Below are 26464 nucleotides of genomic sequence, written 5' to 3' on the forward strand. Positions count from 1 at the left end.
AATTATAATATCATAAATGTATACTTCTTATATTTATAAAAAATACAGAGCTTAGTTGAAGAACTATCTACCTAAAATTTCACAGATGATTTTAAGGATTGAAACTCATTTTTGTTTTGAAAACACTTTTTATGTGTCAAAAAGCGAATCACAGATTTGATTGCTTAAAAATATATAATATTATCAAGTTTATATTTCACAAATTAATTTGAATAACAAATTCTGAACATAACCCTTCTGTTTAGTGTAATTAAATCGAGTGCCCAACGCGTGAGATCATCCAAGAATGAGGCAGAACCCACAGCCATCACCATTGCCATTGCCACTGCCAACTGCCATAACCCATGGATAACCATGGATGTTGGTATTCCTCGGATGCGATGTACAGCCACCTGGGTGCACAAAATAATGCAAATTATCAGCTAGAAATTGCAGCAGTGGTCAGGTGCATAATGAACCAGCCGCAGCTGGTGAAGATGAGCCAGAAGAAGTGGCTGGCTCGTCCATAATTGAGTTGCAAATGCTCGGCGGGGTTGGTTGTTTCGGCCATTGGTTCCCAGGCTGGCGGAAAACGTTTTAAACACTCCGTTTCATAGATAATCATCATAATTATCTGGCAAACAATAAATATAATATCTAGCCAAATTACAACAATTAGGCAGCTCCCGTCTCGCAGTTGGAAAGCACCCAAAATACAAAACTGGGCCCAAAACCCCGAGAGACAAAACCAAAAAAAAAAAAAAAACGAAACCATGCCAGGGGAAAGCAAATGACTGCTGCTGGCTGCCTGTGGTAATGTGTCCCTCCTCTTGCCACATTGTATTTGTATTTTTGTGGAGCACAATGGCTGGGTGGCCGCACAATAAACATGATTTTCACACGCGTTTCATTTTCGGTGGAGGGGGTGGGGTGGGGTGGAGCACTCCACTTGCTCACAAATTAGGCAGAAAAACATTCGGGCCCCAAAAAAAAACTTATGAAAAGCCACCAATATAGTTTGGGCCACAGCGGGTTGGCGAGGAAATATTTCAAAAGTTTACAATTATTTCGTAATTCTGCTGCGATTAGAAAGTAGTGCGAAAAATAATAAAGGGTAATATTTACTTCGCTATTACTAAAAATGTATGCATTCCCATAAAAAAAATCATCGAACTTAGGTTTAGATAATAATAATTATTATTACTTATTCAATAATAAATATTAGTCATATTTTTATAAATTAATATACATATATAATAAACAATGTGCATATTACTTTCATCTTCGGGTCTAAGCCCTTTGAAATATATCGCCCCATTTATTAGCCAAATCCTCTTGGCTTAACTACATTTATACCATTATTTTTGTTACTTCTGGGCATCGCATGGCATTATGGCCAACAACTAAGCCCAATGCCTCCAAAAGCGGAAACTCATTGGCAACGCTTCGTTGCGTAAAATTCTCGACTCGACTCGACTCTTTGGCCAACAGGTTGGCAAAAACGAAAAAGCTAACAACAAATAACACTTCAAATAAAACAAGAAGAAAACAAAAATCTGATCTGACGCCAAACCAAACCAAAACCGCCAGCAAAATGGCCGAACAAGTAACAAAAGAAAAACAACAACAACATGACTAAAACTAAACTAAAAAAAAACGGAAAAATTTGTTTTAATATTTCAGTTACGCTCCGGCAAGCGACAACATCGCGATTAAACCCCGACTTTGACTTCTTGAAAAGTACCATATGCATATATATATCTACATATGTAGTATGTTACATACATATGTGGCGGGGGATGATACAGTGAAATGGGGTAAAACGCAGGGGTGGGGGACAGCCCCACAAACCCACCGATTGAGATCTCGTGCCAAGCCAAACCACAGCCGTGGAGGAAGACTCCGCCAAGTCGAACCAAGTACACCGACTGGGGGAACGAACACCTGAGCATTTCTTTATGGATCTTGAGCAGAAAACCTATAGCGGCGTAACGCCATTAAAATTAGTGCCGAGCTCGGTTGAGCCGAACTTCAAAGTTTCGGAGAGAGAATTGTAGCACGGCAAGATTCAGATAAAGGAACAGATACAGATACACTCCACGAAAAATCCTGAGAAACTGTATAAACCAGAAATGCTTATAACAAAACTTTTACATCATAAATAGATTTGATTACTAATGGTTTTAGTTCTATTGTATCTATAAGATAATACTAAATATTGAATATAGATCTAATAAAACTAAGATACACATGTAATTTGGACAGATATTTTATATTAGTAATTGGTAATTGTTTCCAGTGTACGAATAGAGATGTATCCGTACACATATGCACCTAGGGGTAGAGCCATCACATGGGGTTCCAGTCACGAACGCATATCGGTTATAGGTAGTCGGTTCCTTGCCTGGTTACGCTTCGTTGTCAGTTATCTAAGATGGCGTTGAATATATATCGGATCTATATGGATCATGGGTCGGGTCGACCAAGCAGTTGTAAAGCTCAGCAAGGGAGCACAGCCCACTTCCGATGTGGGAAAGGGCAGACGCTGACTCCCAGGTAATTAGAGTCGACAACAAAGACCATAATTACCTTGTAACCAGGAATTATGAAAATATCATAAAAAGAATGAGACAGAGGAGATGGTGAAAAACAACAGAAACAAAAAATATGTAGTCTAGGGCCACCCAGTCACAGAGATCAGACCTTAGCCTAGCCACCACCACCTGACAGTAGTCAATCTTTAATGACTTTTATTCTCATTTTCTATTTGAGTTTTTCCTATGCATTAGACATGAGATTTCCCATGATTGTCCTCCATCTTTCAGCACTCGCAGCTTCTCTTTGGGTCAGGTCTAATCTCCGACTTGATAATCTCGGTCCATCATCCAAGTCGATTTCTTGTCTACCCATTCAGATCTCCAAGTGCGGTGCAATAAAAAAGCCGGGTTCTTGAATGTTTTCAGTTTTTTTTTTTATTGTCTTCAAGTGCTTGGGAAGAATGCCAATTGCCTTTGGACATGGGACACTATTATCGGCATTGTGGCACAAGAAACTCAGATCAATGCCGCAAGGCAATCTTCTCTTACATTTTTGCTACATTTTATGAGCATTTCCTATCACTTTCTTAGTCACGGCTAGGGATAATAAGCCAGCTGAACTTAATGGTTTAATCACACACAAGATTAGTACATTACCCATTGAACTTGATAACAATAGAGTATATTTAATGCTAAAATAGCAATTTAACTAGTGGGTTAGTGAGATTTTAACTATTACAACTGCTCGATAAGATAGAAAACTATTCCTTTTGTAATATAATATTAATCATAAATTTTAAGTGGATTTCAATGGCAATATATGAGCTGATAAGAGGGCACTCAAGACTTAGGGAAAGCACCGATGGTACATAATAATAGGAAAAGTGACTTCAATTCAGTCGATTGTAGGAATCAGCTCATTCCACCCCGCAAAGATTAAATCTAATACATATATTATCAGCGTTCTTATCACACTCGTGGAAATTGCAACTAGTTGAGAAAAGAAACGAAATCAGTATAGTTCGGACCTCGCTGCTCAGTAGATCGCGAAAATATGCGGAAAAGTATCGCTTTCATCGGTTTTATAGCGCTTTTCCAGAGTTGCTTGGCTGAAACGCCGGAAAATTATCTCCTCAAAACACACAGGTAGAAAAACTAAGGGAAATTTCTGGATAGATTCTGAAAAACTGGTTGAAATTTAGTATAATAATTTAATCAATTTTTAGTATATATATGAGTTTACAAGTGACTAAGCTAGCTAAGTATACCTTCTATAAGGAATGCTATCTGCAGAATACAAACAACTTAAATCAGTTATTTTCAGCTATTTAAGTAGTTAAGTCCAACGATTTTGATCTTTACTGTACTTCATATGGTCAAAAACACTTACTAAACGTATTATGGCATAATTATTAACTGATATTATTATCCTACAGTCTTCCCTCGGACCTGAATTTTATGCCCACCCTGGGCAATGGCCACGTGGGATACACGATCTTCGGAGATGCGATCTTCATGAACGGAGTCTACAACGGAGCCGGCGGAAATAGCAAGCGGGCTCGCATTCCCAACTGGATAAATATCAGCACGGAAGCTTGTGATCGCTTCGGTTGTGCCACTGGCAGCGATGTGGTAAATGGAACCAGCTACGAGATGGATCTCCGAGATGGCTACTTCCGGGTTCTCACAACATACAAAAGTCTAGGGATTTCAGTGGAACAAAGAACCTATCCGCACAAGTACTACAATCGTGCTTTAGTCTATGAAGTGGTGGCTAATAGAATTGCCGGCCGAAACTCAAGGATTAACTGTAAACTTATTCATTATTGATTATAAACTTTTATGATAACAATTTTTTCCATATTTGTAGCTCCAAAGTTCCTAAGGCTAACCCAATTCGGCGGTAACTCCAGTGATGCCTTCGACTTCGTAGTGGTCAACAATGGCAGCTCAGACAGCGCAGATTATCGCACACTTCGCGGACGAACAAGGGTGGTTGAGAATGAGCAGTTCCAACCAGATCCTCAGGAGATCTTTGTTCTCTTCAGTGAATCCTTGGAGCAACCCCTCGAACTGCAGTGGCCCACGTGGCAGGATCAATTAAGCCATCGAGTTATCCTTACCATAGACAGAGACGAAAATGTGGCACGGAAGGAACTGCAGGATGTGCTTCAGTTGAGTGCCGGTAATCTTCTCCAGAAACACACCCAATCGTGGAACAGTTTCTGGGACAATGAATTCTCCATTGAAATCAAGGGTGATGCTCTGGAACTGTCGCAGATTGTAAATGCTGGCATATTCTATATAGTAAGTTCCCTTCCGTCACTGAAAACCAATCAGAAAAACGAACCCTTCTATGGATTAAGCCCTACTGGCTTGGGGCGTGGCAATCTGGAGGCGGACTACCAGGGGCACAACTTCTGGGACACGGAGATCTGGATCCTGCCGGTAGTCTCGCTATTCGGCTTGGATTATGCAAAAGAGGTGCTGGGCTATCGCGCCAGAATACTGGAGGCAGCCAAATATCATGCAAATTCCACTGGTTACAAGGGAGCTAGGTGAGCCATCTTATAAATATACTTTTAATAATTAGCTAAAAAGAAACTTTAAAGATTTCCATGGGAGAGTGCCTACACTGGCACGGAGGTCACCAATCCCTGTTGTCCCGAGGTGGCGGAACAGGAGATACATATATCCCCCGATATATCCTTTGCCATCCAAAAGTTCTTCGCCCAATCAAACGATAGCGAATGGACCTGTGATACGGCATGGCCCATAACCGCCGATGTGGCCGATTTCCTGGTGAGCCGAGCCACCTGTGATGATTCATCCAAAACATGCCACTTGCTCAACGTCATGGGACCCGATGAGGATCATCCGAATGTTAACGATAATGTGTACACCAATGCTGTGTCCAAAATTGCACTAAACTTTGCCGAATGGTTGGCCAAACATTGTGGTAATGCCAGCACGGAACGTTTGGAAAAATGGCGCGAGGTCAGCGATGGTTTGGTGATTCTACGCGATGAGAGCCTAAACTATCATCCCGAGTATGAGGGCTATGTCCGCGACACCATTATCAAGCAGGCAGACACCATTCTACTCGGATACCCATTGAATTTCGATAAAGGGTAAGGTTCATGCATGATATAAATGGTATCCATTTCATAACCCCACTGCTTCCTGCTAAAGCTCCACTCACATTAATGATCTACGGTTTTACGCAAACGTGACCCGCGAATCAGGTCCTGCAATGACATGGTCCATGTTCGCAGCCAACTATCTCCGAAACTTCGAGCTAACACTGGCTAATGAGTTTTTCGAGCGTGGCTACAAGAGCTACGTACGACCCGAGTTTAAGGTGTGGAGTGAAACGCCCATGGGCTACGATGGCTCGGCGAACTTCCTCACCGGCATTGGTGGTTTCCTGCAAGCTCTGATCTCCGGTTACGGTGGGTTGGATTTCGGACGTACTGATGACGACCAATTTATGATGTTTATTGGCATAACTCTGACGCCGCCAAATGTTGAAGAAGTCTTTATCAACTCTATTCCATACGGGCAGGATTCTAAATGCACACTTCGATTTAAAAACAGATACTCTGAAATGTCGTGTTACGACAGGATTGGTAAGGGCTTTCAGATGTCCCAAGGCCAGAAGAGAACTATTCTTGGCAGATCGTTTAATTGTAAGTACACATGGTGACATTGGCCATGATCCTGATTACTTACTTATCAACTTTTCAGTGACCCGCCAGAATGAAGATCCTCCTATCGCGATCAGCTTTTTAAGATAAATCCAAAGTGTATTTGAATAAATATGAAGAAAATTACATATTTGAGCCGGATGCATATGTTGTGGTATTGAACTTAAGTATTTAGTACGCGGATTAGGAAGTGTCTATTGCATTTGGTTGTGGATATCTTGTTAATTAAATTGCTAGTCTTTCCTGCGCCCTTCTCTACTTAAATTTGGCTATTGCGGAACCGCTGACACCTGGCACATTTTTGTTGTTGCCACTGAGCACCACGTAAGCGGTCTTCGTCTCCTTTTGCTTCTGCTGCAACATGGTCAGTGTTCCCAAGGGTGTGTCTGTCGAACTCATGGTTTTCATTAGCTGGAAGAAACGAAGTTACCCCTTTATTTATGCTCCTAATCTTTGATTAATGACCAACTCACCCCATCCTGCTCCATCTTCTTGAGACGCTTCTCAATCTTGTTCTTGCCGGGCCCCTTGCCATGGAACTTATGTGACAAGTAGCGGAAAGCCTCTTTGAGGTTCAATATGCGGCCATTGTCATCGATGTAATCCAACTTGACATTGGGCTTGAAGGTCTCCTTGTCCTTAAAGTCGGTAATCGGTCCAAAGTGGAAGCGATCGCGACGGCCAACCTTCTCGTCCTCACTGAAAATATACCATATTAACATAAGTTTGATTGTTTAACTACTACAACTACATACCCAGCCGCTTTATCCTCAATGGAATAATTCTTGGCCTGCAGATGGGCCATTTTTGTGTTGCTAGGTCTGTTCTTTTCCTCCTTTTCAAGGTAACCCTTGGACAGCGCCAATCGCAGAGCATTCGCTACACCAGCTCCCACATCGGGCTCCTCGTCTAGAATGGCACGATCTTCCAGGTCTTCACCCAGATTATCCAAATCGGCGGGCTGCATGACTTCATCGGGATTGACCGAATTCCAGGTGCCGTGACTCAGGGCAGGCTCATCGGTCTGTGTTTCCATATGCTCCTCCGGCTGTTCGGTCTTGTCGAAGTCCATCATATCGTTGGAGTCCTCATTACGGTTGCCCGCCATACCGTACGTAGGAATGTCGCCCAAAGTCCGACAAAACTCAGCTGTGGCGTTCAAGACAATGTTGCCATCGACGCCGGTAAGGACCACACCTGAGGCGGTGTCCTCCACAGGTTCAGGTTTCATCTCCCGCTGAATATTTTCGAAGTCGACGGGCAAAGGCTTCTTGATGATATTCTCCTTTTGTTTTAGTTTGCGAGCCTTGGCAAGTACACGTTCCAAATCATCATCCTCTACTTCTACTTTAATTTGTGGTTTGAGCTCTTCCATTTCCGCATCCTCGTGATCGCGATAACGTCCACCTCGACTACCAAAGTTTGAAGAACCTGATGCTTCGCCCATCGCCAAAGGCTCAAGATCTTCGGCTTTAAGTTTCTGCCGAAGTTTCTTAACCTTTTTCTTTGGCTTTTTAAATCTGAAAATTTATAAACGTGTTTGCATTAAAAGTGTAATTCATTTTGCGATTAAATACATACTTGGCCAACTCTTCTGCACTATAAGTGTCCGATGCTAGCTGCAGATTGGTGTCCTCCAAGGTTTCCAAACGCTTGCCGGCTAATTTGGTCTTAATCTCCAGGAGCTTGCGTCTGTGCTCCCGCTCCTCATCCATATTCTCACCAATCACAAAGTTCTTGCGCTTTTTCGGCTGACCTTCCATTTCATCATCGTACTTCTCCAGCACCGAACGTTCGATGGGATTGCCCAATTCATCGTACTGCTCCTCGTACACGTTATAGCCATAACTGAGCGGATTCAGCTTCTTGTTGGCCACATTCTTCTTATAGCGCTCTTCGTCGACCATGTTAACATTGACTAGAGTGTCGCCTTCCTCCTCGTTAAGCACATCTTGATCCTTAAGAGTTAAAATAACAGTGCGCCCTTCGCCGAAATCATCCATATCATGATCCACACGCAGGCCCTTTAGATTGCTATCGCCGTATGCTCGCTGACGGGCTTTGGTTTTCTCTTGCTCAAGCATCTCCGAAACACCAAAGGCCTCATCCAGTTCCTCCAACTCTTTGGCCTAAGAATGGATAGGTTTATTACAACAATATAAAGGGTGAAAGACTAATTACATACCTTACGCTTCGCCTCCTCGCGTTCGTTGACGACTCGCTTGTTCTTGTCCACCCACTTGGACACATTGTCAGTTTCCTCATCAGACTCACCCAGTGTTTTAATGCGAGCCAGGCGCTCCTCTAAGAAACGTTTCTCCTTGCGCTGTTTGAGTTTCTCACGCAGCTTCTCTGCCTCCTTTTTCTCCTTCAGATTGTCGGCCGGCTTGTGCAAAAACTCGCCCCACTCATCCTTGTACGAGGAGAGATCGGCCTCGGCATGGGGTTTTTTGCTCTCGCCTTGACTACTGCTTCCAGCCGGAGGGCCTACCTTGCTGGGACCACTATCAACTTCGAGTGGCTTCAGACCCAGCTTGGCGCGAAGCTTGTTCGTCTCCGTAATGGACAGGACATCGCCGGCTCCGTTTTCGGGTATGGGCGAGAAGGAACGAGACGAGGGCTCGCGTTCCTTAGTGGCTGGCTTACGCGACGACGATGGTGGCGACTGGGATCGGGACCGTTCCCGATTGCGTTCCCTTTCACGTTCTCTGCCTGATCGTTTGCGGGCGTCCCGTTCCCGTTCGATCTCACGCTCTCGCCTAGACTCATACTCGGCATGCTTGGAGATTTGGGGTGGTGGTGGAGCTGTGAGCTCCCGTACACGTTCGCGTTCCCGCTCCCTCTCACGCTCCCTAAGGCGTTCTTTTTCGCGTTCTCTGATACGTTCCTTCTCACGCTCTCTCTCGCGCTCCTCCCGCTCCCTGAGACGCTCCTTCTCCCGCTCCCGTTCGCGCTCCTTTTCCCGATCCCTCTCCCGCTCCCGATCTCGTTCTCGCTCCCTTTCCCTTAGGAGTTCACGCTCGCGTCCAGAATCCCGCTCCTTGTCACGATTGGACGATTCTCTGGCGTCCCTCAACTTGGCCTGCACCTGCACCTGCGCCTGAACCGGCACCTCTACGCAGTCGGAACCTGGAAATAGGGAACACCGGTTAGAACTGTCTAATCATCATAGCTGGCGAATCGTTTCAACCACATCTCCGCTTTCCCACTCACAATCTGCACCAGCAGCGGGATACCTGAAAGAAAATGAGAAACGTGGAGAAACGCAACGATGGGTTTAGTACGTTCGGAAATGGTAAAGTGCAGCACCAAGACAATTGCCGGGCAATGGGCGATCCGTTAATCAGAATATCGCTTTTCCGCCGGATCCGCCGCCTACGGCAATCGCCCTTGAGCCTGGCCTGCACTTTGTGGGTGAAATAGCGGGCAAACACTTACTATCCGAGTCCGATTCCTCCAGGGAGATGACCTCGTTCGCGCGCTCGCGCTCCTTTTGCTTGTGGTGCTTGTGGCGATGCTCCTTGTGCTTCTTGTGCTTGTGGTGTCTGTGCCGCGACGAGGAGTCGTCGGTGAGGTCCAGTGTGACATCCTCGTCATCTGTGACGCGCCGCGTTCGCTCCGACGATCGCGAGCGATGACGATTCTTCTTGTCCTTCTTGTGCTTCTTTCCCGACGACGAGGAACCCATATTTATTATTATTTTTTCAACAAAATACAGAAAATTTCACAAGAAAAAGACGCCGGTGTGACCGCAGTTCGCCAAGCGGAAATATACCAGGTGTGGTGAGTGAAATTAAATGCCAATCACAGTGATGCGCGCACAAAACCACCGAAAAATGTATAAAATATTAAAACTGATTGAAATTATTAAGTTATCACGCAATGCAGCACTTTAGAACTTTTTATTTAGATTTCCTTTTTCTAAAGACCTTTTTATTTAGATTACCTTTTGTTAAAAGTACCTCTTGGAATGACAGAACCTACAGCACCTCCTCTTCATCTTATTTTTTTGCCATTCACCACGCACTTAATAACAAATTAGCACGCGGAGATCTCCACATAAACAATGGAAATTAAAGTACGTAAACAAATTATTTGCGACCCAAAACTTATTTCATTTTGATCTCCGTAGAAGTCCAAGAAATCGAAGAACGACAAGAAGTCCAAGGCGCCCAAGGAGTCGTCCGTTTCGCTCAAACTGAACGCCTTGCATCGCAAGCAAAAGGAAGTCGCCCGCGTGCTCAATTTAAAACAAGAAATATTACTGAAATCGGCTGTATCCTATCTGGAATATTATGAGATTCGGGCAGAAATTGAACGACTCAATAGCCTGAAGGAGGCATTTATGCGCCGCGCTGATAAGCTGAAGCAACAGGACAAATAGTTGATAAATTGGGTTGGATTAGAAACTATATAAGAGTAAAGAAATCTGTAGCTGATATATATTGGAATGTTTTGTGCATACATACATGTTTTACATCTACATCTACATACATACATCTTTTTTGTAATTAATTTTGATTTACTTGAAAGCTTTCAATAACAGTTATAATGAATAAAGTAGAAAATTACATATGTATATACATCGTCAAAACTAATTATATCTAAATGCACCTTGAAAATTAGTCAATTAAGTAAAGATTTTGATTAATTTTGTTTTGCTTATTTAGTTTGGCACTCCTTTGTGTGTGAAGATCAAGTTGCCTCAAAAAAAAGTGCTAGTTTAATAGAAGGCACTTAGAAAATAAGAACTATAATTATTTGGCATACTGAGGAACTGTTTGGTAGTCATACATTAAATAGATTGGTTTTTATTTGGGCTGGATTCGACTCGCCTCGGTCTTCCCGAAAGACCGCCACATGCGTTGGAATTCCGCCTGAAACGTGGCTGTGAGTTTCTCGTCCGCTGTAATAATGCAGTTCTCCCAATTGCCACCGAGTCCTTGTGCCGTCCAGTTGAGGGAGCCGCTGATCACGATGCTATAGCACGGACGCATCCACTTGAGCTTCCTCAGCAGACGAATCTCCTCGACGCGCTCCACGCCGTCGATTATACAGAATTTGTTGTGCATCAAGTTCGTGGTAATGGGCACGCGAACCGGAACTCCCAATTGTGCCAACATAGTGATCTGAGAGCCAGTGCAGTAGACCATCTCACCGTCGCTGATGATCCGGATAATCACGCCGCGCTGCAGGGCCCTCTTTAGTGCATCCGCCAAAGAAAGCGAGGAGAAGGTGAATATGGCCAGATCAATGGAGTACACAGCCCGATCGATCTGCTCTGCGATCTTGGCGACATTCCGCAGCGAACAATGCGCGTTGCAGCAGGGCGACATATGTGGTTTCTGGGATCCTATGCCGTTGTTGCGCATATGCGCCGCCGCACAGATCTCGCCCAGTTCATTGAACACGATTACTTCGTGCACGCGGCTTGCCTTCTCTCGCTTGCTGCGCGAGCACTGGACCAGCTTCCAAATCACCTCGGATGCCAGGACAGTGCCGACGGCAATGCTTAGTGTGGTCACAATGGGATAGTCTCGAATTTGTTTCATAATTATTTGGGTAATCAACATTTTTGAATTTAGCTCGTTTTTCTAGCGCGCTTTAAATAATAATCTTGGGGTGACCATTATAGAATATAAATAAAATATATTTATCGTTAGTGGGTACCGGTCACACTGTTGATCAGTAGTGTTGCCGTATCGCAGCCATGCGCTTGCCCATTCGAATTAAACAATCAATTTCGGACCAATTTAAGCATTTTACTTCCTAAATGGATGATCCATCCGCCACGCTCTTGCCCGGACAATCGGAAGATTTGCGGCAGGCTCGCGATGCGGAGCTGAAGAAGGTGCTCAAGCTGAAGCTAGTGCTGGACGAGCTGCGTCGCTTGGATGTGGGCTCAAATCCGAGTGAGGAAATCAAAAGAGCTCTCAAATTGGTTTCCATTGGAAGCTATGCGCGACTGGGCGAGATGGAGGGAGCTGGTCAGGAGCAGGTGCTTGGTAGGCGCGTTACAAGTTCATCCCAAATGCAGTGAATAATCATTGGAAATCTAACAGGCCTACCGAGCGGCAGCAGTTTTCCGCCCTTGAATTACACGGATCGCAAGACGGTGCGCACCAAATTGTCCGCTCAATTGCGCGCAACTCTGCAACCCATTGCCGAAGTGTGCGACAGGATACGCGAGGAGTTTCCGGACGCCTTTGGCCAGGAGGCGGACTTAAGCTGCGACCAGAAGGAGATCCTGCGCCTGGAGGAGGAGCATCGCAGCGGTCTGGAGAAATTGGTTGCGCTTCTCACCCGTAAGTGCACGCTTCTCAAGGAGACCGCCGAATTGAAATTGGGGCCGCAGTTGGCAAACGAACTGAAATTGCAACAGGCGCAGGCGCAACTTGTTCAAACAAAAGCAGAACTACTGCGCGGATTTTTCATCCACGAGGCCGCCTCTCGCACCGAACATAGCGTTAAGGCACACAAGGAGGTGGAGGCGCACCTGGACGAGTTGCTCGCCGCCAAGAAGTAGATTTAAGCAAACTATAACTACATATGTAAATTAGATTTTTAAATACATTATAATTGTGATTTAAACAGGGTTGTTCGTTTAGGTTATTTTGCTCCAGAATGGCAACGCTGTGTTGTATGTCAGTATTTGCAAACGGTCACTCTAGGGATTAATTTGTAAACAAAAGAAGCTTTTAAGTTAGCCGGAATAATACAGATATGAACGAAACGAATCCCAGTGAAATTGCTACTCCCAGCGAAGAGCCACCGGTGGAAGACGAATCCACTGACCACTCTCCGGCGGAGGCAGTGCTGAGCAACAATTCCTCCAGCGTCTGCAATGTTGTGGAGCCGGATGATGAGCACGAAGTCAATTCAGTGGATCGTGAGGACACTGCCAGTTTGTTCAGCACTACAACGACCACCACCAGGAGCAAATCGCCCAATACACGAAAATTGAACCGCCTTTGTCGGCGGGTTAAGGCACCCAAAATGGTTCAGCCCTTGTACAAATATAGGTGTGATTTTTCCAGGCATAACATAATTCATAATGTTTATATCCCGGATGCATTGCAGCTCCCATGTCCGCGAAGACCACAACCATCAGATCTTCGGAGTGCAGTTCAATCCGTTCCTGGACAGAGGCCAGCCGCAGGTGTTCGCCACCGTTGGCAAGGATCGGGTTTCCATATATGAGTGCGAAAGGAGCACCGGCCAGGAGTCCTGCGAAGGCATTCGACTGCTGCAGGTCTACGCAGACCCAGATGTAAGTACTCATCATACGCTATTACTTACTTACATCTTCGTTACGCCCTCGTTAGACCGATGAAAGTTTCTACACATGCGCTTGGTCCTACGACTCCGTGACCGGCGATCCTGTCCTGGCCGCGGCTGGTTACCGCGGCGTCATTCGCATTTTCAATCCGGTTAAGCACCAGTGCAGCAAAAACTACATTGGTCACGGGCACGCCATTAACGAGCTGAAGTTTCATCCGACTAGACCGCAGTTACTTCTGTCCGGCAGCAAGGATCACTCCCTGCGCCTTTGGAACATTCAGTCGGACGTGTGTGTAGCGGTTTTCGGCGGCGTAGAAGGACACCGCGACGAAGTATTGTCTGTGGACTTTGATTTGCGCGGTGATCGCATCATGTCCAGTGGAATGGATCACTCACTGAAGCTCTGGCGACTGGACAAGCCCGATATAAAAGAGGCCATCGAGCTGAGCTCTGGTTTTAGTCCCAACAAGAATACGGGTCCGTTTCCCACGATCAAGGAGCACTTTCCGGACTTCTCGACGAGGGATATACATCGAAATTATGTGGATTGCGTTCAGTGGTTCGGTGACTTTGTCTTTTCGAAATCCTGCGAGAATTCAATTGTTTGCTGGAAGCCGGGCAAACTTTCAGAACCGTGGCATGAGATCAAGCCACAGGAGTCGTCCACCACGGTGCTGCATCACTTTGACTACAAAATGTGCGAGATCTGGTTCGTACGCTTCGCCTTCAACGCCTGGCAAAAGATTCTGGCCTTGGGCAACCAATTGGGCACAACATTTGTCTGGGAATTGGACTGCAATGATCCCAATTTGACAAAGTGTAGCCAGCTAGTTCATCCCAAGAGCAACTCCACCATCCGACAGACTTCCTTCTCCAAAGACGGTTCCATTTTGGTTTGCGTGTGCGACGACAGCACCGTATGGCGATGGGATCGCGTCAATTAAGATGAGGGTTTCTAGGCTAAAAGAATTTTCCCTAGGAAAAGAGATCCTTCTAAATCCGATACCATATTTATATAACCATAGTTCTTTTCAGTGTAATGTTGACCTTCAATATTATTATGATCTTATGCGTAGCATTTATATACAATAATCATTGTATTGACAATTTATGGTAAATGTAAATTAAGTATCCCATTTATGAGCTAAATATTTTAACATTAACCAAGATATTTATTATATTCTATTTATTTATTAATAATCCAATAGTGTCGCAAATAGTATTGTTTTATGCTGTGTGAATGGTGTGGGCTCTATCATTAATGTTTATATTTTAATTTACTAACTTATACACAATAAAAACTGTGAACAATTAAGATTAAAACCAATATTTTATTTTAAAGGGCTCTGCAAAAATAACGTTTTTTTTATCTCAAGTGAATATGGTATTTTTAGCAGTTCTTCGAACGGTCACTCGAATCAGCTGCATTCATTTGTTTATATTGCAATTTGCAAACAGTTGCATTTTCCTGTTTAGTTGTTATTCCCAATACTAAAATGCTTACCGACAGAGTGCTGGCCACCAAGGAGGCGCTAGTGGTGGCTCTGGGCGACAACTGGGAGCGTTACCGGGCCAACATGAAGAATTGGTTCCGCAGCCGTTGGACCAAGGAGGAATTCGATGCGGAGTCGCGGAAAATCCTAACACCTGACAAACTGCACCTCCACAATCAGTTCCTGCTCGCGCTGCTTAACAAGATCGACGCCTTTGCTCCGCTGGAGAATCCTCCGGCCGTCCAGACCAGCAGCAGTAGTGGCAATCGAAGCAAACGGCGCAAGAGAAGTTCCCGCACCTTCGCCGAGCGCCTTAATTTTGAGCTCTGCGACGTCTTGGACTTTGTCGCCGAGGACAATATGCAAATCATTCGTCCGCCATCCACGATCGGCGGTCCGACGGACCAGCAGCAGCAACAGCTCCAGTCGCAGCGCTACTGTGCCCAGGAACTTTTCCTGCCCGACGCGGGATTCATTATGGGTCGATTTTTGATCGGCGCCTGGGAAATCGGACTTGTCTCCGTGGACGACAATGTCGCCGAGTACGTTGCCATGGCCGTGCAAGTTCTGCTCAAGGATCTGCTATCCGCAATCATTAAGAAACGAAAGCACTACAAGACCAGCGGCGAGGGAAACTTTTATTACGACGTAGGTGCTCCTTTGCGTGATCCTTCGCTGCGCAACACCGTCACCAGGCAGAAGGTGGACGACACGCCTCTGGAACTGGACAAGGAACTGAATACGGCCAATTTTATGCGGCGACAGAACGACGATGTGACCTTCCTCTCCGCCTGCGAAGAAGTGTAAGCTTCTAAATAATATTCAGATTTTTATGTGAAACACAAACTTATGTTTTGTTTCTTTCAGTCAACCCACCGAACGCACAGTAATCACTCTCAAGGACTGCCAACTGGCCTTCAGGGATCGCAACCTGATAGGCTCGCATGCCGTATACTCTATTAACATGGAACGACTCAATATGATGATGCATTAGTTTATTAGTTATACTTATTTTATTATATCAGCTTCAGTAAAAATATATACATTATACGCTAGTGAGCCAAGGAAGTTTTTGGTTCAGCAAAGATTCCGTGGAGGCGGTTTAAATGGCAAGGCACCTGGTAGAAATTGATCCGCCTTGAATGCTTCGATTTCCTGCTCGCTGAGATCCTCCATTCGACTGTAAACTGAGGACTGGCTTTCGTTGGTCGGTTGAGCTTGCTGCTGCTGCTGCTGCTGCAACATTTGCTGTTGCTGCATCATTTGCTGTTGCTGCATCATTTGCTGTTGCTGTTGCATTTGAAATTGTTGTTGCTGCTGCTGCTGCATTTGTTGCTGTTGCATCTGTTGTTGCTGCTGCATTTGTTGCTGTTGCATCTGTTGTTGATTAGGGAATGCAGATGCTGCTGCTTGAGCGAATAATCCGGAAGCAGCTGCCTGCTGCTGCTGTTGTTGCTGAGCCGCTTGAGCAAAGATTCCGCCCATATTTTGATTTGCGGCTTGGCCAAAGATTCCCGTCGACTGCGGTTGCTGCTGCTGCTGTTGGAAACCACCGAAAGGGTTGGGATTCACTGGCTGAGCTTGCACCTGGACCTGCGCCTGGGCGAAAATGTTACCCCCTTGGAAAGCTTGAGCAGCAGGCTGCAGCTGTTGCTGCTGTGGCTGTCCAAACACACTTGTTGCACCTGTTGCCGCAGCTCCCACACCAAATATGCTATTCCCTGCATTGGCATTGCTCATCGTTCCTCCGAAAATGCTATTGGTGTTGCTGGCTTGGCTTGTGGCATTCCCAAATATATTTCCCGCACTCAGTGTGGGCTTTCCAAAAATGGATGCAGATGTATTGGCGGCGGACGGAGCTGCTGCAGCGAAGGGATTACTGGGCTGCTGAGGGGCAGCCGACACAGTGCCGCCCTCCGGCGTATCGTGAATCTTGATCATCATTTCCAGGACCTGCGGCGACAACTGAAGCATGGTCTTCATCTTGTTGTTAGCCTCTAGAACCTCGCGGTTAAACTGTTGGCTGAACTGTTCGAATTGGTTTTGTCGTTTGGCCTCGTAACACATGAACCGCACCTCCTCGAAGGATTGATCCTGAATGAAGTTGGGGAAATTGGCCTTGTCCTTGAAAGGTCCGTAGACGGATAAAGGCCACATCTTGCCATTGAGACTGGATTCCATGTCGGCCTTGAGATATTGCCTACAATAATTAAGTTATTAGTGCATCTGCATAGTTTTAATATCCATATCAATAGCTTACTTAACATCGAAGTGCTCGTTCTTGCACTTTGTGCCATAGCGGCAGGAGCCTTGTTGAAAGAACCGGCAGACAACCATATTTGAATTTGCTTTTATTTTTTGTCTATTTTTATTATTTCTTAACTGTTTCAAATTATGTACTTTTTGTTTATAATTGTCTTACATTCTTGAGTATTTGAGTATTTTGTGGTTCACTGACAAAAATATACCGTGCCTATGCGCTCAAGTTCGTGAATTCGTCACTTGAGTTCGCTATATGATTAACATAATTTTGTAAGCTAATATATTTAAAATTAAAACATATGTTTTAAAATATTGTTCTCTGTAAATTATACATTAAGTGCAATTATATCTGAAGAATATTGGTTTCTTGCACTGATGGTATTTTTCTTATGTTCAAAGCAATTCATAAACTTGCTTCTGCATGATCGAATCAGATAATTTTAAAGTGAATTCCGGAGTCCTTTGGTATATCTCGTGCCGCCGAGTACGGTCCCACTGATTGTGAAATCCGTGATAACGAATTTTAACACCAGAATTTCTAGGATTCCATCAGAATGCAAAAAGTGCTGGGACGCATCCAGGCGCAGGTCCTCCGCTCCCGGGCGACGAATGCATTGGTCAATGTGGTTAGGCACGAGGCCACAGCGGCTAAACCAGCCGCCACATCCAAAGGTAAGCGGATCCTCCAAGATGCACAGTTACCGTTTACCAAAATCGTATTCGTTCGTAGAATTCCGGGAGAGACAGGTGCGATTCAACATAAAGAACGAACAGACCGAGGGTAGACCCCTTTACCTGGATGCCCAGGCCACCACTCCAATGGACCCACGTGTATTGGACGCCATGCTTCCCTATCTGACCAATTTCTACGGAAATCCCCACTCGCGTACCCACGCCTACGGTTGGGAAACAGAGTCCGCTGTAGAAAAGGCCCGCGAGCAGGTGGCCACCCTGATTGGCGCCGATCCCAAGGAGATCATCTTCACATCCGGCGCTACCGAGTCGAATAATATCGCAGTAAAGGGTGTTGCCCGTTTCTACGGCACTAAGAAGCGGCACGTGATCACCACCCAGACGGAGCACAAGTGCGTGCTGGACTCTTGTCGTGCGTTGGAGAACGAGGGATTTAAAGTCACGTACCTGCCAGTGCTGGCCAACGGACTCATCGACCTTCAGCAACTGGAGGAAACCATCACAACGGAGACCTCGCTGGTGTCCATTATGACGGTGAATAACGAAATCGGCGTACGGCAACCCGTCGATGAGATTGGCAAACTGTGCCGGTCTCGCCGAGTATTCTTTCACACGGATGCCGCTCAGGCGGTGGGAAAGATCCCGCTGGACGTTAACGCCATGAACATCGACCTGATGTCCATATCGGGCCACAAAATCTACGGCCCAAAGGGTGTAGGCGCCCTGTATGTCCGACGAAGGCCGAGGGTTCGCCTGGAGCCCATCCAAAGTGGCGGAGGCCAGGAGCGTGGCCTAAGGAGCGGAACGGTTCCAGCCCCGCTCGCCGTGGGATTGGGAGCTGCTGCGGAACTCTCTCTGCGTGAGATGGACTACGACAAGAACTGGGTGGACTTTCTATCCAATCGCCTGCTGGACAGGATTTCAAGTGCCTTGCCGCATGTCATCAGGAATGGTGATGCCAAAGCCACATACAATGGGTGCCTAAATTTGTCGTTTGCCTATGTCGAGGGCGAGTCCCTTCTGATGGCCCTTAAGGATGTGGCCCTGAGCAGTGGCTCCGCCTGCACCTCCGCCTCCCTGGAGCCCTCCTACGTTCTGCGTGCCATCGGCACCGACGAGGATCTTGCCCATAGCTCCATACGCTTTGGCATCGGGCGCTTCACCACCGTCGAGGAAGTGGACTACACCGCCGACAAGTGCATCAAGCATGTGGAGCGACTGCGCGAGATGTCGCCGCTGTGGGAGATGGTCCAAGAGGGCATCGACCTAAAGACCATCCAATGGTCGCAGCATTAATGTACTAATATTTAAGCCGTTACTGTTACACCACACCACTTTGAAAGCGAAGGGAAAATAAATTTGTTGGAAGAGTATCTAGGTTTATTTGTACACAAAACCACTTATAACTAAGCTTAGTCCGAACGTATGTGCTTGTGTAAGAGGTGAGGCAAGAGAGACCCCAAAAAGCGAAAACGGCTCCAAAGTGCGACGGCCAAAGATATGCAAATGATGCAATAATTTGCATTCGCCGCTGGTCAAGGTTCAGTTTGCCTTCTTCTTGGGTGAGCCGCTGGCTCCACCGCCCAGGATCTTACGGCGCTGGGCGAACATGTGCAAGTACAACTGCGGGAAGATGGGGATGTAGCCGAGCATGACGATCCACAGGAATCCGAAGTACGAGAAGGTGGCGTTCCACTTGTTCGGCATCACCACACTCCACACGCTGTTCTCACGGGCATAGCTCTGGGCCCACCAGAAGCACAGCAGCTCCCCGGTCACGCCGATGGGATACAGGACAATGAAGGTGGTGTAGCGCAGGAACACCACAAAATGGGGCACCACCTTGACGATGTTCAGGGCGTAGTATCCATACCGGATGATTTCAGTGATGGCCCAGGCCAGCAGGGCGATGGGCAGACCAGGTGAAACCTTGCCAGTGGGCGTGGCCATTACCACGCCGACGACCACCATCATGCGGCTGAACACCTGGAAGCCAGTGACCACAGGGTTCGACTTGACCAATCCAAAAGAAGCATTGAGGATCTCCACGAATGCGGCATTCTGGAAGATGATCACGGCCAGCCGAGTATACTCCCACAACGTCACCTGCGCACGGAACTCCGGACCCTGCAATATGTAGTAGTTGACCAGCTGCCACAGGATGTAGCTCCATCCGACCACCTGACCGGCGTTGTACGCAAACAGGTACAATTTAGTGACCGCCGACGGCTCCTTGGAGGCGCCTGGTTTGCTGGACTTGGACACTGCCTTTGCTGACATTTTGGAGCGGAGATGTGTGAACTTTCACCTCGACGATCGCCGCTGGTTAACTAATCAGTCGTCAGTCTTATCGCCCTGTAGCGCGATAATTCCGAAGTCGCTTTCACCTGATTGGGTCAGTATGACCGCACGGCGACCACACAAAAAATACCAAAAAAAAGAGAGAAGAACAATGATACGAACATTAAATACCCTTTCATACAATACGTTTTATAAATAAAAACTCTTTGATATCTAAAAATGATCATTCAAAAAGTTGTAAATTAATCATTCAATTAAATTTTCCTAAAATAAAATTTAATTTGCTTTTATTTCCCGAAACAGTTTTGTCTTAGAATTTTTTTTGCTATCCATATTTACACAATTTTTCCAACGAGTATAATAAAAGATGTACTTTATTTTTTTTGGTAGTACGTTAGTCTCCCCATTCAAAGCCAACGGGTACAAAGTGCATAACCTTATAACCTTACCTCTATTCACAGATCGCAAATTTAAGTCAACAATACCACAACAATTAGGCATGCTTAGCAATTAAGTCGTTTTTATGCCCAAAGTTATTTCACTTAAGTTAACTTCATCAGTCTCAAAACGTTATTGTTCTTTGAAAACTATGATTTTAAATCCTATTAACTTACTTAAAAACTAAATTACCTTTTCTTATATTAGTACAAATTAAAATAAATAATTAAATTAAAGTAATAATACAATTTATATTTATATTTTATGTAAAACCTGGTCAAGCTGCCACATAGGTAGCAGGTTGTTTGCACTTGTTTAATTCCAATTAATAAAATTTACAAAAAAAAAAAAAAAATTATATTTCTTCAAAAATGTTTTTAGTATCATTGGTGGCAAGGTGGAAATATCAAAATTTTTGATAAGAACCATTTACCACGGCCCTGCCCATAGTACGAATTTAATTTTTAACTACATTTCGCTGAAAGCAGCCCACTGTAGGCGGCAGCTGATGTTTCCCAGTGAACGACGGCCGCTTTGCGCGATGAGCCAGCAAGGCAGCTAAACTTGCTGGTCGCCTGGTGGAAACCGAACCGAAAACCGAACGTGTCTGAAAAAGTCCGCCACCACCACGGACCGGTGCACGTCCCCACCTGCCAAGTCGCGTGTGTGTGGTGTTGTCTGTGGACCGATGCCATGCGATTCCGTTCCCCAGCTCTCCATCAATGGGCAGCCGGAGCGAATCGCTTGTCGCCGTTGTCGAAATTCGCAGCTCGTTCGCAATCGGAATTGGAACTTTGTTCCGAAAGCAAAAGGCCGCTGGGCCGGACGGCACAACACGGCACGTGCTGCTGCACACAATTTGTTTCATGTGGGCGGAGGCCCGCAACCACGCCTACCCTGCGAATTAATTTGCTGCTGCTTCTGCTGCTGCTGGTGCTGGTGCTGCCCATTTAACGCAAATTACTAACTACTCCCCTAAAAAAGCCGACGCCTTATCAACAGCAGCAATAGCCAGCATGTCCGCCCGCCTGCCTGGCTTATCAGCAATCGCCGGCGCTGTACGGGACTCGTTCCGTTCGACGGGCGGAGCGGCAATTCACCCAGAGCAGCGCCCACAAAGGCCGATTGGACAAAATTGGAAAAACGAGAACCCCGCCAAAAGTGAATTCCCTCTTTTTCACCAGGCGCCCAGAACGCTAAGGCCAACGAAATGCCGTCAAATGCGAGCAAAACGGCATTCGGCAGAGTGCGAGCGAGACGACGCTAGTGTCGCAATGGCAGGGGTTTTCAATGTGACTGGTCGCCGGTGTGTGCGTGTGTGTGTGTGTGCCGGCAATGAAATTGCCAAAGCTGACAAATTGCGGCAGTTTAAGGCAAAAGCTAGTGATAATCGAAACTCTTTAAGCCGTGCAAACAAATTCATCGCTCTCTTTCGCTCCAAAGTGCACGCTTACACTTTCCTGTTTCAAGCGAAGGGCAATCAAAACAAATTGACTGGTTCGCCGAGCGGCTAACAGAGGGCGCCACCTTGCCGGTGAGGGGTTCCATACATATATGTAAAAACCCAGGGCGAAAAAGTCATGAAAACCCATTGCCTCTATACACGCCCACAAATGCGAGCCCTGCGCGCCCCTCTTGCCATCTCGCTCTCGTTTCCACTGTGCAACATGCCCAGCAATTGGAGAAGAAAAACAAAAACAAATGCAAGAAAGGCGGGAAAAAAATAGGTAAATATTGTTTGTTTGAACACCGCAGTTTCTAATGCAAACACTCGCGCCCCTGCAAACGCTTGAACATTTTGCTCAATTTTGAGCAGTCATTTTGTTTGCTCACATCACAGGCCAACAGAAAACGGAAAATTGCCCCCAAACGCTACGGCTGGTGTTCTACGACTATGCCACTATGGGGTACATGGTATGGCATGGCATGGTATGGCGTATGGTATTGAATGGTATGGTATGGCACATACGCGATAAGATGGCGATGGCCGTTGGTGCGGGAATAGAGAACTGCATGATGGCGCCCGCGGCGGAAGTTGCGGGCGCCCACTCCGGCCGGACATTTTGTTTTGTGCCCGTCATTTTGCTTATTGCACAAATTTCTACTCGGCCCGCAGCAAAAATCACAGCTTGCCGTTTATGCGCCAAAAAAACTATCGCCTAACACCGCCGATTAACTAACAGCCGTGCCAAAGAAGCGGCGACTAAAAGCGTCCATTATTGTGGGCGTTCAACGTTTTCCCACATGAATCATAACAGGCAAGCAGCAGCCACAAGCCACAAAAAGAGCGTATACCCCACAATTGAACAAAAAACGGGGGGGAAAAAAAGCGAACCCAACTATTTGTCTCGCGTGTGTGTGTGTGTGTGTGTGCGAACCCCAAGGCGAAATAAAAGAAGAAGCAGCATTCGTTTCGACGTTGAGAAACCAGTTTGTTGGCTCTGCTCCAAGATTCCGCCGGCGATTCTGCCGGCGATGGCCCCCAAATGGCCAGTGGAGCCCCATTGACCAGCGAGCGTATGGTCAGCTATTGATGTTTGCCTTGGCTTTTTCCATCGCCAGCAACCCTACTGCTCCAATCGGGAGCTGCTTAACAGGCGCAAATTAAGTGCTCCACAAATTAAATGTGTACATATTATCTGAGTAGTTTTGTCTGGGGTACAAAGTATAGCTTTTCGTTTCAAATTCTTTATAGATGTTTAATTCAGACTAAGAGTAAGTTAGCTCTACTTAACTGCTTTAGTACTAAATTCACACTCGCATATTAATATTAAACATATTAATCATAAACACTTGCCTTTAATTAAACTTTTCTACAGATTAAGCACCTTGAACTTGGTGGAGCTCATGGCTGTGGACCATGAGAACAGCCTTGAACCAAATACGCTCCAAACGAAAGGGCCAGTTAACGTTCAACTGACCCTGGAACAGGCGGCGTTCTAAAATGCTGCATGCCCGGCCTTTTTGGATGAGTGCCAAGTTGAGTTAACGACTTGGCGCAGCCACCATACCCCTGAAGTACCCCCCACTACCAGCACGGCCTCATCAGCAGCCCATTCCCCAGTGGAGAGCCACTGGCCAGTCGACTGACAGACCACGCCCTGGCCAAGCACAAATGGGGGAACTTGGGGAACTTGGCGTGAATGTGATTTGCGCCGCTGCCGCCCATCCACTTGTTGCGCGATCGTGCGCGCCTGTTAACCAAACTGGATTTTGGGGCCTGACTGACCGCACTATCGAATGCCGGGACGGACAAGCGAGGCGTTGACACTTGCCAATTTACCAATCAACCATCGAACCGGCCGGGAAGCACCGAACCGCACCATCGCACCATTGCACCACCGTACTACAACCGTACAACCACCGACCGCGTCACAGCGGGCCACACCCATTTGGGTGGGTGGGTTGCCGTTGACTGCGGGGCAATTAGCGAGTAACCTTAACCTTAGCTTCCAAAAAAGCTCAAATCGAAACCTGTGCTATGAGGCGCCCAAAAGTGTTTAGCTGGTGGCCGGGCCACCCGAAAAAGCGACGTCAAGGAAAATCCGGCGAGAGTTCATTTAACCCGCCACGCATCGAGTGAATATATTTGAGCCCCCCATTCCCCCTCACCAAAACCATACAAAAAAAAAAAAAACTCGGAACTTGTTTTTGCGGCGCATCTCAATGCCACTTGGAGATTACATATATGAGCTGCTTATGTCATCGACAGTCGAGCAAAAACCCCAAATATATGTTATGTGTCTCCCCCACACTCCCCTGTTCGACAGCAAAAGTTTGCCAAAATTTTGCTTTGACCTACTGATTGCCGAAAAGTTTGCGAAATTTCGCAAAACTCGCAAAATCCTTGAGTTTCAAGGTGCGTCCTTCACTTGGCAATGGGAACGGCCCCGAAATTCCGGTCAAGGCGAGTGCTCCACCAGCCGAAGGTTAATGTTAGCGGGCGAGGCCAGCGAGAACGAGAATGAGAATGTGCCAGAGCGGGATGGCGGCTATGTGTCAGCAGGGGTCTCGCTCCCGCAGTGCCCTGCACTCTCGGGCATATTGGTTTAAACGGTATTAAGGAAGAGGAGGGATAACTGAATGAAAGAAATTTGTATTTAACTTGATAAAATGTTAAAGGATTCTCATTATTTCATTTACACATGAAAAATAATTTCATTAAATGTTCTATACTAATAACAACAACAAATTCATTAAATACAACCACGAATTATCAAACTCAATCATTATTATCAATAATATTTTCATATGAATATTTTAATGGGAAATTTTTAATCATAAGTCATAAGAATGCTTACAAGAAAAGGGTGTCAGAGAACCGACTACTCGCGAACTGTTCTCGACGCTTGAGGGGTACCGTACAATGAACACGATATCCGCCTCGCAACAAAGGCGGAGCGAATCAAGTGTGGCCCTTTGTTGTTGCTATTGCTCCTTGTTTTTGTTGCCAGTAGTGCTTAGCCGTGGATTTTCGAGTTGCCATGTTGTTTCTGGCGTCGATGTGATGTTGTGTTGTTGCTGTGTTCTTGTCGTCATGTGTACGATATTTTCTGGCCGCCTAATGAAAATGTTGCTGTTTTTGTTTTTTGTTGTTGATATAATAAAACACGGCCGACGTTGCCGTGCCGGTGGTGCTGGTGCGCTGCGCTGTTCAAACAAACATTCATTCAGAGGCGGTGGTCGCAGCCCCAAGCCGCAAGAACAGCAAACGGGCACAAATCGCGCGAGGCGAAGCGACGTGTCGCGACGCGTTTTTTGCCGTCGCTGTCAGTCGTGAAGGTGGGTCATTGTGAAATGACAGCGCCGAACCAACCAGGCGCGCAGAATGCATGCACCAGCTCACTCTCTTTCCGTCCGCCAGAGCGAGACAGCCCTATGCTCGGTAACTGCATTGCAGCACCGTAGTGCCGTCCCTGTCTGACGCCCGTCTCTGCATGCTGGGCGCCGGTGCGCATTTTTGCGTCTGAAAGAAACAGGTCGAAGTCGGGCCAAAACCCGCGGAAATTGAGATTAATGCGAATGTCGCTGCTCGAGGCGAATGCCCAATGCGGCTGGCTGGTCAATTCTGGGCCCCTGGTCCGCGATGTCGGAAAATGTCGTGCAAGTGTTCGCTCGCACTCGCATTTGTCGCTGCAAGCGCCAGAAAGAGACGTTACATTTTGAATTTGACTTGATTCCGCCTACGGCGGTCGTACCGCCAAAGCGGGCAATTCAAATCGTGCAGTCGCATGTGAATGTTGAGTTGAATGAGTCTGACTGGGAGAAATGTATGCATTCGAGCAGGCTTCATTGGCATTGAGAGGCATACTTGTACCAATTAGTTTTAAAAATATATAAAATAAGATTATAAATCCATAAATAAATATTATTTATGGTAATTAAAACAACAAGCTAAACTATTAAATTAAATATCTTGATCTTGATCTTGATCTTGAACAATGTTTATATTCCTAATACATAATGTGTATGTACATAATAGTACATAATACAAATAACAATTTACTTAGTTAACAATTTATGTTCATAAACTGTAAACATGTAAAATATGTAGAAATCTGTAAATTATTTATAAATAAAAGCGTATGATTATTTCCTAGGTAGATTCTACGTAATGTTTGAACCTAAACTTTACTTCACGCTGACTTTCGTAACCTGACCGCCTCAGAAATGCCTTAATCTGCGGCTAAGACGTTGGGATTATCCTTCCTGGAATGCACACGCACCCCAAGGTCAAATGGTCACCTCTTAATCCGTCTTAATTAGATTCTTT

At 46.0% G+C, this 26464-nt stretch overlaps 10 protein-coding genes across 11 annotated transcripts; 6 read left to right on the forward strand and 4 right to left on the reverse strand.

Annotated features, from left to right (window-relative positions):
- The first annotated feature begins 3503 nt into the window (after positions 1-3503).
- Positions 3504-6368, forward strand: LOC6732030 (protein-glucosylgalactosylhydroxylysine glucosidase). The gene is made up of 6 exons (XM_016180020.3): positions 3504-3662; positions 3953-4326; positions 4387-5074; positions 5129-5647; positions 5709-6205; positions 6264-6368. The coding sequence occupies exons 1-6, from the start codon at positions 3571-3573 to the stop codon at positions 6311-6313; spliced, it is 2220 nt and encodes a 739-aa protein (XP_016024725.1). The 5' UTR covers positions 3504-3570; the 3' UTR covers positions 6314-6368.
- Positions 6297-10029, reverse strand: LOC6732031 (U4/U6.U5 tri-snRNP-associated protein 1). Of its 2 annotated transcripts, XM_016178375.3 has the most exons (6): positions 9662-10029; positions 8409-9352; positions 7805-8352; positions 6979-7743; positions 6697-6922; positions 6297-6634 (listed from the first exon to the last, which is right to left on the reverse strand). In XM_016178375.3, the coding sequence occupies exons 1-6, from the start codon at positions 9909-9911 to the stop codon at positions 6479-6481; spliced, it is 2889 nt and encodes a 962-aa protein (XP_016024726.1). In that variant the 5' UTR covers positions 9912-10029; the 3' UTR covers positions 6297-6478. The 2 variants fall into 2 exon arrangements, with proteins under 2 accessions (XP_016024726.1, XP_039147080.1); XM_039291146.2 differs by lacking the exons at positions 6297-6634; positions 6697-6922; positions 6979-7743; positions 7805-8352 and adding an exon at positions 9437-9459 and having other exon boundaries at positions 9189-9352; positions 9662-10027.
- A 121-nt stretch (positions 10030-10150) lies between these two features.
- On the forward strand, positions 10151-10802 carry LOC6732032. The gene is made up of 2 exons (XM_002079128.4): positions 10151-10301; positions 10356-10802. Exons 1-2 carry the CDS (start codon positions 10290-10292, stop codon positions 10605-10607), a joined length of 264 nt encoding a protein of 87 aa, XP_002079164.1. The 5' UTR covers positions 10151-10289; the 3' UTR covers positions 10608-10802.
- Positions 10638-11873, reverse strand: LOC6732033 (mitochondrial cardiolipin hydrolase). Its single transcript, XM_002079129.4, has one exon. The coding sequence runs from the start codon at positions 11794-11796 to the stop codon at positions 11035-11037; it is 762 nt and encodes a 253-aa protein (XP_002079165.1). The 5' UTR covers positions 11797-11873; the 3' UTR covers positions 10638-11034.
- A 6-nt stretch (positions 11874-11879) lies between these two features.
- Positions 11880-12814, forward strand: LOC6732034 (augmin complex subunit dgt2). The gene is made up of 2 exons (XM_002079130.4): positions 11880-12228; positions 12286-12814. Exons 1-2 carry the CDS (start codon positions 11997-11999, stop codon positions 12747-12749), a joined length of 696 nt encoding a protein of 231 aa, XP_002079166.1. The 5' UTR covers positions 11880-11996; the 3' UTR covers positions 12750-12814.
- A 42-nt stretch (positions 12815-12856) lies between these two features.
- On the forward strand, positions 12857-14819 carry LOC6732035 (polycomb protein esc). The gene is made up of 3 exons (XM_002079131.4): positions 12857-13245; positions 13304-13493; positions 13549-14819. The coding sequence occupies exons 1-3, from the start codon at positions 12947-12949 to the stop codon at positions 14446-14448; spliced, it is 1389 nt and encodes a 462-aa protein (XP_002079167.1). The 5' UTR covers positions 12857-12946; the 3' UTR covers positions 14449-14819.
- A 68-nt stretch (positions 14820-14887) lies between these two features.
- LOC6732036 (transcriptional adapter 1) lies at positions 14888-16056 on the forward strand. The gene is made up of 2 exons (XM_002079132.4): positions 14888-15800; positions 15865-16056. Exons 1-2 carry the CDS (start codon positions 15001-15003, stop codon positions 15989-15991), a joined length of 927 nt encoding a protein of 308 aa, XP_002079168.1. The 5' UTR covers positions 14888-15000; the 3' UTR covers positions 15992-16056.
- On the reverse strand, positions 15978-17466 carry LOC6732037 (alpha-protein kinase 1). Its single transcript, XM_002079133.4, has 2 exons — positions 17258-17466; positions 15978-17197 (listed from the first exon to the last, which is right to left on the reverse strand). Exons 1-2 carry the CDS (start codon positions 17332-17334, stop codon positions 16075-16077), a joined length of 1200 nt encoding a protein of 399 aa, XP_002079169.1. The 5' UTR covers positions 17335-17466; the 3' UTR covers positions 15978-16074.
- Positions 17467-17712: 246 nt separating this feature from the next.
- LOC6732038 (cysteine desulfurase, mitochondrial) lies at positions 17713-19325 on the forward strand. The gene is made up of 2 exons (XM_016180021.3): positions 17713-17931; positions 17990-19325. Exons 1-2 carry the CDS (start codon positions 17814-17816, stop codon positions 19246-19248), a joined length of 1377 nt encoding a protein of 458 aa, XP_016024727.1. The 5' UTR covers positions 17713-17813; the 3' UTR covers positions 19249-19325.
- Positions 19311-20361, reverse strand: LOC6732039 (very-long-chain (3R)-3-hydroxyacyl-CoA dehydratase hpo-8). The gene has a single exon (XM_002079135.4). The coding sequence runs from the start codon at positions 20230-20232 to the stop codon at positions 19495-19497; it is 738 nt and encodes a 245-aa protein (XP_002079171.1). The 5' UTR covers positions 20233-20361; the 3' UTR covers positions 19311-19494.
- Between the last annotated feature and the right edge of the window lie 6103 nt (positions 20362-26464).

This window comes from Drosophila simulans, chromosome 2L (assembly GCF_016746395.2).
Source record: "Drosophila simulans strain w501 chromosome 2L, Prin_Dsim_3.1, whole genome shotgun sequence".
In the NCBI taxonomy this organism is placed as follows: Eukaryota; Metazoa; Arthropoda; class Insecta; order Diptera; family Drosophilidae; genus Drosophila; species Drosophila simulans.

Bases quoted from the DNA above. Each gene is read 5' to 3' on its own strand.
- LOC6732030 (XM_016180020.3), top strand. From the start codon at position 3,571: ATGCGGAAAAGTATCGCTTTCATCGGTTTTATAGCGCTTTTCCAGAGT. The intron at 4,327-4,386 runs GTAAACTTATTC...CCATATTTGTAG, and splicing joins CCGAAACTCAAGGATTAACT to CTCCAAAGTTCCTAAGGCTA. The intron at 5,075-5,128 runs GTGAGCCATCTT...GAAACTTTAAAG, and splicing joins ACTGGTTACAAGGGAGCTAG to ATTTCCATGGGAGAGTGCCT.
- LOC6732031 (XM_016178375.3), bottom strand. From the start codon at position 9,911: ATGGGTTCCTCGTCGTCGGGAAAGAAGCACAAGAAGGACAAGAAGAAT. The intron at 7,744-7,804 runs GTATGTATTTAA...ATAAATTTTCAG, and splicing joins AGTGCAGAAGAGTTGGCCAA to ATTTAAAAAGCCAAAGAAAA. The intron at 6,635-6,696 runs GTGAGTTGGTCA...CGTTTCTTCCAG, and splicing joins AGAAGATGGAGCAGGATGGG to CTAATGAAAACCATGAGTTC.
- LOC6732033 (XM_002079129.4), bottom strand. From the start codon at position 11,796: ATGTTGATTACCCAAATAATTATGAAACAAATTCGAGACTATCCCATT.
- LOC6732034 (XM_002079130.4), top strand. From the start codon at position 11,997: ATGGATGATCCATCCGCCACGCTCTTGCCCGGACAATCGGAAGATTTG. The intron at 12,229-12,285 runs GTAGGCGCGTTA...GAAATCTAACAG, and splicing joins TGGTCAGGAGCAGGTGCTTG to GCCTACCGAGCGGCAGCAGT.
- LOC6732035 (XM_002079131.4), top strand. From the start codon at position 12,947: ATGAACGAAACGAATCCCAGTGAAATTGCTACTCCCAGCGAAGAGCCA. The intron at 13,246-13,303 runs GTGTGATTTTTC...GATGCATTGCAG, and splicing joins CAGCCCTTGTACAAATATAG to CTCCCATGTCCGCGAAGACC. The intron at 13,494-13,548 runs GTAAGTACTCAT...CGCCCTCGTTAG, and splicing joins AGGTCTACGCAGACCCAGAT to ACCGATGAAAGTTTCTACAC.
- LOC6732036 (XM_002079132.4), top strand. From the start codon at position 15,001: ATGCTTACCGACAGAGTGCTGGCCACCAAGGAGGCGCTAGTGGTGGCT. The intron at 15,801-15,864 runs GTAAGCTTCTAA...TGTTTCTTTCAG, and splicing joins CTCTCCGCCTGCGAAGAAGT to TCAACCCACCGAACGCACAG.
- LOC6732037 (XM_002079133.4), bottom strand. From the start codon at position 17,334: ATGGTTGTCTGCCGGTTCTTTCAACAAGGCTCCTGCCGCTATGGCACA. The intron at 17,198-17,257 runs GTAAGCTATTGA...TAATTATTGTAG, and splicing joins AACGAGCACTTCGATGTTAA to GCAATATCTCAAGGCCGACA.
- LOC6732038 (XM_016180021.3), top strand. From the start codon at position 17,814: ATGCAAAAAGTGCTGGGACGCATCCAGGCGCAGGTCCTCCGCTCCCGG. The intron at 17,932-17,989 runs GTAAGCGGATCC...ATTCGTTCGTAG, and splicing joins ACCAGCCGCCACATCCAAAG to AATTCCGGGAGAGACAGGTG.
- LOC6732039 (XM_002079135.4), bottom strand. From the start codon at position 20,232: ATGTCAGCAAAGGCAGTGTCCAAGTCCAGCAAACCAGGCGCCTCCAAG.